The 9,794-nt window shown below is 27.7% G+C and overlaps 2 protein-coding genes across 12 annotated transcripts in view; one reads left to right on the forward strand and one right to left on the reverse strand.

The window, feature by feature from the left end:
• The window catches only part of LOC141538511 (uncharacterized), a 29,535-nt gene that overhangs the window by 11,366 nt on the left and 8,375 nt on the right, over positions 1-9,794 (forward strand). For 2 of the 8 annotated variants that reach the window (XM_074260034.1, XM_074260031.1), the window contains exon 2: positions 6,259-6,386. In XM_074260034.1, coding sequence (XP_074116135.1) covers positions 6,259-6,386 — 128 coding nt within the window. Of the gene's footprint in view, positions 1-133; positions 223-4,541; positions 4,578-5,967; positions 6,105-6,258; positions 6,387-7,703; positions 8,639-9,794 lie in introns of those variants that run through there. The other 6 variants (XM_074260033.1, XM_074260030.1, XM_074260029.1 and 3 more) reach the window with 6 other exon arrangements.
• Positions 969-4,457, reverse strand: LOC141538519 (mitochondrial carnitine/acylcarnitine carrier protein-like). 4 transcript variants are annotated; one of them, XM_074260049.1, is made up of 6 exons: positions 4,357-4,457; positions 4,078-4,268; positions 3,844-3,995; positions 3,543-3,752; positions 1,849-2,031; positions 971-1,777 (listed from the first exon to the last, which is right to left on the reverse strand). In XM_074260049.1, the coding sequence occupies exons 2-6, from the start codon at positions 4,172-4,174 to the stop codon at positions 1,496-1,498; spliced, it is 924 nt and encodes a 307-aa protein (XP_074116150.1). In that variant the 5' UTR covers positions 4,175-4,268; positions 4,357-4,457; the 3' UTR covers positions 971-1,495. The 4 variants fall into 4 exon arrangements, with proteins under 4 accessions (XP_074116153.1, XP_074116150.1, XP_074116149.1 ...); XM_074260048.1 differs by having other exon boundaries at positions 4,078-4,403; XM_074260051.1 differs by lacking the exon at positions 4,357-4,457 and having other exon boundaries at positions 972-1,777; positions 3,844-4,008; positions 4,078-4,215.

Genomic DNA, 9,794 nt, shown 5'->3' on the forward strand with positions numbered 1-9,794 from the left:
AAATCTCTAAGTGAAGCTCTTAAAGTAACCTTGAAGTTATTACAGCAGAAGGTAATTATTTCTTCCCACTCTTTTAAAAAAAAAAAAAAACCTATTTAAATGGAAAGTTTTTCAAAATCGCTCTTTAGTTAAGGTTTGGTGCTTTTACATGTCTAACCTATCAGTTTTTAAGAAGTTTTATTCATGGTGTATCATCAAAGCAGTGGAAGTCTTTATAAAAAGGTAACCCTAAATTTTTTTAAACTAAAATTCATGTAAAAATATTCTGATCAATGATTAGTTAGTTAATTAATCGGACAAGAAATAAAATCTTTTGAGTGAAGTTAGTAAATTAATAAGAAGTATGTAGAACACTTCGTTAGTTATCTTCTGAAGAATAAAAAAGTATTTAATCTTTATGATTTATAATTTAAATCATAAAATCGATTTGTACTAACTAAAACTAAAAAAAAATATTTTACAATGAGGTCTATACTTCTCCTTAAGTCTCAAAAATTACACATGGTTTTACCTAAATATTCGTACAGCTTTGTAAGGAAAGAGTGCTCATATTAATACAGAAAGAGTCCTTGTGTGACCCACGTGTCCGAGATAATAAAACAGAGCTAAAAATAACTTTCCCTTTCTGAGAATACTTTAAATTTTAAACCGAAAAATCTGAGCGTAAATCTGAAATAAAAAAAAATTAAAGATTTATAAATTTTTGTACGGAATATTCAACAGTTACAAACAAGGTATCAAAAAGCATATCAAAAAATGATATATACTTACATATTATCGATCGCTATTGTCACGCTTTGAGAATCGAATATCATATCACACGCGTATCTATCAAAAAACTTCAGTAAACGTTTGTAGCAAACTGCTGCAAGTACAGTCGGTAAATTCAATGCTTGTTTTATAGATATATGAGCAGGGGAGGGAAGAATAGTGAATTTTTATAAGTAGGAGTAAGCTTGAATAATATATTTTGGAGTATATTAGTTTATTGTAGGCCAAAAAAAGTAATCGAAAATTTTTGACTCATAAAATAATCGAGAATAATCAAGCAACGATTGCATTACATGAAAACTCGGCAACATTTTTCATTTTCTATCATCATTCAAGTTTATATTGATAAAAAGTTATTTTTAACTGCAATCTACATAGAGCTAATGATGTAATTAAAATTTTTTTCCAATCTTAATGCAGAATACATGTCATATCGCATGTTTTTTCTTTAGTGAATGATTCGCTTAGTCTAATGATTCATAAAAATAAAATAGAAAACTGCACACGTACTATTTGACTTATCTGAATTTATCTGACTTATAATGGAGTATTACTACCGGTATTAGTCAATAATCTCACGATTTCTCTCCAACTCTCCAAGTAATATTATAAACAAAAAAATAATACACAATTTGATATCATTCTCAACACAAAAAAAGTTTAAAGCGTATTTCTAAATGTTTATTAGTAAAAATAATTCATAAATTAATAATTTGTACCGGAATTAAGGAAAGTATGAGTCAAGAATTTTCATAGCTACTTCAATCCCAAAAAAACAAGTTGCATTAGCTGGAATTGCCCGAATCATAATTGGTACAACTCCTCGATAAAGCGCCCAAGGCCCTTCTTGACGTAAAATTTTAGGAAGCAAAGATCTCATGCCACGTGGATATTCATCAATTGATGAGGTTTGCAATCGAGACTTGAGTACATCTGCAGGCATAGCCACGACCCAGTTAATCATCCCAGCGAATCCTCCGGCGAATATTGAGTGCCACATCAATGTCTATAATTTAATGAAATGTTAATCGTTTAATATATATGCATTGGTGTATAAGAATCAATTATATGGATTACTTCTTTAAAATGATTAGCGAATAATCTCATTAGAATATCGTAAACACTGAAATATACTCCACTTGCGGGTAGGTCACGCAATAATGTTGCACCAGTGCCTACATAAAGATTTTTTACACCACCGTTCCGATAAAGTTTTAGAGCGCAGTCTATAAATCCATGGAATACTTTTTTTTTGCCAATCTAATGGAGTAATAAATATTTTACTGCAATAATATTTTTTTTTAATGCAATTTATAATAATTTTAATTCTCAAGATATTTTTATGTCGCTTCAATACTGCAAATTCAATTGAATTTTAAACAGTAACAAATTTTAGAGTGTAAAAATTTCCAAAAAAGTGAAGTTTTAAACTATCGTAAATATTCTTATCATTTATATCTCCCAGGTAAAAGGTAACAGTTGAACTGATCTTCTGAAAACCTAATCTCAGGTAGAATCCCAAATAAAATCGTTAATACTATTCCTGGTCAAAAAAAAAAAATTTTATTGCGGTAACCCTGGCTGGGATTGGTTAATTTTCCCGCATTAACAGACTTCCTCTAAGATTAACCAACGATTTTCAGGATTTTATTATCCCTACATACTTAGAATAAAAAAATCTTTAAAAAAATAGTCAAAACTCTACTATACAATCATTTACGATCTATTTAAGCCTCTTAAGAAATTTTCTCGCCTATAATAAAACAAGTCCTCAAAAAAAAAAGGTATCCTCTTCATATTTAAAGTGAGAACAGTCTTTTTAAAAAGTTACTTTGCGTATGACAGAAAAAAATTACGTAAGAATGCATTGTTAACACAGACTTCAGTTGTGAGCGGTTGACCATTCAGTTAAGAAGTACGCTTTGAGTGCACTATCATTGCTATTAAACACTTGACTTCTATAACCCATTGGATATGTGTAATAACTTGGAACATTATTTTTTATGTCTTCTTGTCAGTAACCTACTTAGTTTAAGTGTTTTTTGATAGAGCGGTATACGTTTTAGTAGTATTATCAAAGTTTGCCTATCAATATTGCCATATCATAGTTCCTGTACTTGTAGTAACTATGCAATATTGTCATAAAAACCAGATTAACCCCTCTGAATATCGCTTATCGCTTGTATATTATCCATTCTGCACTTTAACGAGCTATAAATGGTTTATTGCACTATCCTTCATTCAAAATGCATCAAAGGTGTTCGTACTTATAGATATTGAGGCCATTAAAAAAATTCAGTGGGATTATTAATGTTATGACCACTTGTTAGATGTGTAACCTCTGCTAAAATTCAAAATTTATGCTTTTCTTTTAAATATATTTTACTCTTTATTTTCAGCTTACAATTTGTCGTACCCTTGAAGTCTGTATAAGAGAAATCCGACGCTACGTTCCCACGATTTAATGAGGTTTTTATGAATTATCCAGATAACCCGAATAACCCGGATGCTGCATTGACATCTATCAGAAATTTTAACGACTTTGTTATTCTAACTTTTAACTGACTAGCTCCGCGTCTATTTATTTATTTAATTATTTCAGCAAAAGATGTACCACTCCATACTCCAACGCAATTTTTAATTTAGCTCCCGAACGGACAAAGTGACAACGTTCAGATATTTGAGATTTCTATTTCATAAGACCTTACTCTCATGAATGACCTTGAAATTACAATTTAGCTGCCAACAGGGTTTTTAAATTATTCGCTTACTTGCATTTGCAATAAACACTTGACACGTTCTCCCGGCACGCTCAACGGAATGGTAGCAAGTCCGCTGAACATTCCCGCCAGAAATAATTGAGATACTGTCAAGTTTTCCTTGCGTTGATTTGGCTCTGCTACTAATTTCTTCCCTAAATTAAAGCTGAAGAAACTCAATCCAAATATTGGGACTATTCCTACTAAAGGTGCCATCATGCCCTGCGTTAATTATTGGAAAAAAAAAAAAAAAAAAAAAAAAAAAAAAAAGGGTGAATTAAATTGTAACTGATCAATTAATTTAAAAAAATACTTTGTATAATCCTGATGGTCCTTCTTGCTGAATTATTTTTGACATCGCATCCCAAGTATTTCTATACTCACTTGGCTTAGATTGCATTCTTACTTTTATAGTATCTAAAGGATGCCCACACAAAGTTGTACATAGTCCACCAAAGCCACCCGCTACGATATTCATCTGTAATTACTATTGATATGCAAACCCATAAAATGATTCTGCATAAAATAATTTTATGTTTTTACTAACCAATAAAATATTTTCCAGGCGGACGATCTCGCACTAATGCTCTTGTCTCGTCTTCTTCGGAGTATAAATTTGCCGGATTTTTATTATTTAAACCCATTTTTGTAAGTTAATTTAGATAAAAAATTTAATATTTGGATTAATTTCAAAATTTAACCACACAAATTTGGAAACGTAAAAAAAATCATTAGTACCTACGGATAAAATTAATTTAATTATTCAAATAAAATTAATAAGCGATAAGAATGATGGAATTTTAACTTTTGGCTTGGATTACGCTACATTCATATCGCATTGCGTCACTTGAATTTCAATATATCAGCATTCTAAGCTTCATTGTACTTAAATCCAGTCACACATGTAAATTAAGCTTAGTAATCAATTTTACAGACATATTAAATTGCATTGATGCTTGAAATATTTTTTTAATAATTTTAATTTATCACATGTTTTATTTTTTACTCACGTCAAGTCATAAAACAATGTTTTGTTTATTTTCTGGGGTTAGTTTTCAATCTTAAAATTTTAACACTGCCAACATAAAAATAAAAATATTAAATAAGTGACGCCATTGTTTATATTTACAGTTTCATCTCATGTTATTTATTTTTATAATAATAATAACAATAATAATGTAAGTAGTGATGATGACGAGAACAATAAGAGTAATATATCACTGAGACGCAATTTTCTCTGACAGCTAATCATTTATTTTTAGTTTCACTTCCAAGAGCGGTATCGTATGTCGTGAGAGCAAGATTAAAAAATTTCTCGCTGAAAAAAAATTAAATTGTAGATTAATAAAAAAAATCATGTTTATATTTAGAACAAATTATACATTTAAGATCAAATAACTCTGAAGTTGACAGACATTAAAATTTTTTTAGAATTTTAAAGCAATTACATTATTAAAAAATTTCACATGTGAAAATTAATAAAAATGACAAGTGAAAATTTTTAGAAGCATTTTTTTATTATAATTAATTTGTTAAAAAAATTTTTTAAATTAACAGCTGACCGCTAACTTCAGTATTATATTAAAAAACATACATATCCTGTGAGAGTGATTATTAAAAATTTTTTTAAGAAATAAATTATGGCAAAAAAAAAATTGGCAAGTAGAAATTAAATAAATTAAGAATGTAATTTTTTTTAAATATTTTTTTGGAACAAATTTGTTTGTTGAAGACAATTAGAAAATTGTAGTGACAGCTAAATTCAGAGTGATTAATTTTTAAATTCTAAATTAAGGATTTAAAATTTAAGAAGCAGTTAAAAAAAATCTAAATTTATTTACCTCTCTACAAATTTGTGTGAAAAAAGTAAAACTCCAAGTAGGAAAGTAGTCTAATGAAAAATAAAAATATTACGTAATTAAATATTAAATATGCAGATGCCGCTACTCACAGCTCTTTAATTCGTAAAAATTCGTGGTGGAATCAGTCGAATGTGTGAAGCCGTAAAGAATGGAGTGAATTTCGTTGTTTTGGCCCGGAGAGGGTGATATATATATATATAAACGATGACTTATAAATCTTACAAAGTCGGAAAAAAATTGATAACTACCCTGATAGCCAGCGCTTTCTCAGTAAGTGTTGACTCCCAGCAGTTACGGTTAAGTTATACATCAAGTTGGCGGTAATTCTTCACTCAACAACAGTTGTAAGCAAATTGACAGAAATCTACGGCCGCAACTTGAATACAAGTTAACAATCAAACTTGTAGTTAAATTTCCTTTCAACTTTACTACAATTTGAAGGAAATACTTGTACAGCAAGTTTTGACGTCTATTTGCAGAGTAAGTTATAGGTAACTAATAGGTAATCGCTCGCTTTGCCAACTCTTTCCGTCAAGTTTGCTTCAAATTGCGGACGTAGATTGACAGTAAGTTATAGGTAAGGTGGCTATCAGGGTAAGATTCAGTTGAGAACATGTCTCAAAACAAAATACCTAACGTCGGATTAAATCCTTGGCAGAGCATTTATTATTTGCTTAAGCGAAAATACAGTCACGTGCGACGTTTCCGTCAAGTGGGTCTATATTTTTTTTCTTTTTTTTTTTTTTTTTTTTTAAATTATTTCTCCTACTTTATCTTTAATAAGAGAATTAATTTTTTATAAACTCTTTCATTTATGATTAATATTAACATTAAATTACATTCTGATTATCCTTAAAATGTTTCAGGCGAAAAAAAAACTTGAGCGTATCGGCTTATCTCAAAGAAGGATTGATAAATGTTTGCGACAACTAGAGTGTCAACCAAAAGTGGTTGTCGTACCATTAAAAATTCATGGTTTTCGCTATTTTAAACGGTTAGTTTTGTGTTTTAACATCTTCTGTGGCTCATAAATCTTACAACAAGTAGTTTTAACTTACTGGCCTATTATAATAAGTAAATATCAGGTTCTATTTACATTTGTAAGTTGAAAAGCCGTGATTTACTCTTATCTTTATAATTAAATTTAATAAAAATTAAGTTAGCCGATATCTAAAAATTTTTATACTTTTTTTTTATTGAAAAAATTATTAAAAAAAAATAAAGAACTCGGCTAACTTTTTTTCTCAATTTGGAATTTAAAAAAAAATATTTTTTTTTAAGTCAAAAGTTTCAGTAACTGATGATAATTTTACCAGTAATTGTATAAATATTTTTTTAAAAAGTATTAGTAAAAATTAACAATTAAAAATTTTTTTAACAATTAATACTGTGCTCTGTTCGTAGTTTAAATAATTCAGTTTTATAAAATATAAAATAAAAATCATCAGATGCTAACTCTTCCTCTAATTATAAAGATTGCTTATCTTAATTCATTGACTCACAATACAGAGAGCCAGTTCTTCAATCCGAGATAAAATTTGATCCTATGCCAATAAATTTTATCTCGGATTGGAAAACTGACCCTGAAAGTAACAGACGTCTGACAATTGTTTTATTTATTTATATTTTTTTTTTCAATAAATCATAAACTATTGGTAAAAAAAAAAGGAAGTCTGATGCTTTCATACTTTTTTATTTATAAGTTTTTTTAGAGATAAGTTATTATCATTTCTATAAAAGTAAATATTAAGATGTCACATAAAATTATTATTTCATAAATATACATATTAGATTAGATAAACTTTTTACATTTTATAAACTAAAAAATTACTTATTTTTTAATCAAAAAAATTTTAAGTCTTTTTTAAACTTAAAAAAAAAAACAAGGTACAAAATTTTATAAAAAAAAAAAACAAATTCTTTGACTTTTAAACAAAAGGTTTGAATTTTTTTATTCAACGTCAAAAATTTGAATAAAAACTTAATTCTTGTTTTTCCAAGTATCAATTAGTTACAGTATAATAAATATAATACGACAGCTATGCAATGTGTGCGGTGTGTTTAAACTTGAAAAATGAAAACTGTCGCCGTATTGAGGATTAAGGGTAACTTAAGAAGACAAGCGAACAGCGCAGTGAGAAGCGAGAGAAAAAAAAGACTTCAGACATTATCAGCAAATCAACTGACAGATTAAAGCAACGCGCATGCAAGTTTGGAGAGGGGGTAAAATAAGTTTTACGATCTTATACTGTTTATCTTCATTTTTACTCTTGACTATTATGGTGGTATAGTATTATATTCACAATATGTTTATATAGACCTTTGTTAAGGCTCCCCCTCCACTTGCAGTGTGGGTAATAAATATACATATACCCACAGCAATAGTCTTTACCTAAATGTTATGACTAGGGTCTAGTTCAGGGTAACGCTTACGCTTACTTCCCTCTCCAAGATATTTACTCTCTCATTTATTCTTTTTCTTCGAAAGCCCACCGCGATGCAAGCCACCAGTAGGCATTTGTGGCTTATGACATTACGTCAGCAAGTTTTGTGTTAAAATTGTGTTGTAGAATTATTTTTTTTTTTTTAAATATTGACAGTGCAGTAATTTATAATTTACAATTAATAGTTATTTATGAAATATTTTAATTTATTTTATTAAAAATGTTTTATCAACATAATTATGACGCAGTTTTTTTACACTGGAATACCCAGTTCATTTAAAAAAGATACTTTTGAAAACAGTAAAAGTAATATTATTAAAATTGATAATTTTTTTAATAATGATAATAATGAAAATAAAGTGGAAAAAAATGACGATAAAAATTTACTGAACTGTGATGATAAAAAAAATATTAATACAGAATTAAGTGATACAAAACCGGTTGAGGACAAGGAAAAATTACAAGCTGTAATTGTGCAATTTTGTACTGATGTGGAATGGAAAAAAAGATTTAGAAAAATAACATGTTCACCCATAGTGCCTTACAGTCATCAAGACATGCCGTGCTCGGTTGATCCAAGGAAAATCCGTCAGTGTATGAAAGCGTGTTTTGTATTGTTGTTAAAAATTTTACCGAAATTTGATGATACTGTTGATTGTGATAATTATTATTCTTTTTTAAAATCACCGTCGAAAGTTATAATTAAAAGTGCCAAAGAAAAGTTTCATTTTTGCAAAGACGATATTTTAACTCGCCATTTTTTGATTAATGACAGTGCTTTGAGTCATGATGGGTTAATCAGGTAGATTTATAGTTTATTATTTATGTTCGAAGCGAATTTTAAATTACTGTTATTAAGTTAAATGAGTTACAAAGTTTTTAATTATAAATATGACGAGTTATTGTAAAAAATCCTTTAAACGAGTTTGTTATAATCCTGAATATTGATAAAATTTAAAGAAATATTTATTTGTAATTTTTGTTAATTACGCTTAGGTTAATATTGTGTGCTGTTAATATATAAATGTAATTTTTTAAATCTTAGGGTCATAAAAATATTACTGTTGATTTTTGGGCTTAAGAATGGGTTAAAATTTATTTTGAGCCCGTTGTAAAGATAAAAAATCTTAGTGAAATTTCTAATTCTTGACAAAAATCTTTATTTGGGTTAGTAGTTAATACGTTGGGTTAATCTTTAATACTTAAGAAATTTTTTTTTCTATTTACTAGTAAGATCAAACTTATAAATTGTTAATACGGAAAAATTTTATCTTTCTAAACAAGGAAAATTAGTTAGCCGTTTATAGCTACGAATAATAAAAGAAAAACTTACAAAATTTAAACGATTTTTAAATTTTCTTCAACAATAATGATTGTAATAATTGAGGTTTATTTTAAAAATTTTTACCTTTTTTTATGGTATTTTAAAATTAGAATTTATGTAAAAAATTTTGTAAAATATTAAAAATTAAAACGCCAGTTTTTAATTTTTTTTATAAAATCAGACAAATAGAAAAAAAAATTTATAAAAAACTATTATTACAATTCTATTGTGAGCTAAAATTTTATTTATAATTTATATTCACTGTTTCGTGCTGCACATGAATTATTAAAAATACATGAGCACCAGGGTGAGGATAGACAATAGCTGTAATGCGAAAAAAAAAAAAAAGAACTGTTGTCACATCACGTGACATTTAATAATAAATAGAAATAAACTTCTAAATAAAATCAATAGATATAAATTTAATATAAACTATTGACAGCATTTATTCTTACTTTAATTTTTGTTTTATTAATTTTCAAATAATATGAAATAAAATTTGCAAAACTTGAAACACATTTCATTGTATTTCTTCTATAAAATTTTTAATGAAATATTTCATCAAACATATTCATTCTTAATCCTAAACTTATTCGCTCGCTGATTATTGATCAATTGCAATAAGTTTTTAAAC

This window comes from Cotesia typhae, unplaced genomic scaffold (genome assembly GCF_013202065.1).
Source record: "Cotesia typhae breed Kobodo isofemale line unplaced genomic scaffold, CoteBio_Ctyphae contig_22, whole genome shotgun sequence".
In the NCBI taxonomy this organism is placed as follows: domain Eukaryota; kingdom Metazoa; phylum Arthropoda; class Insecta; order Hymenoptera; family Braconidae; genus Cotesia; species Cotesia typhae.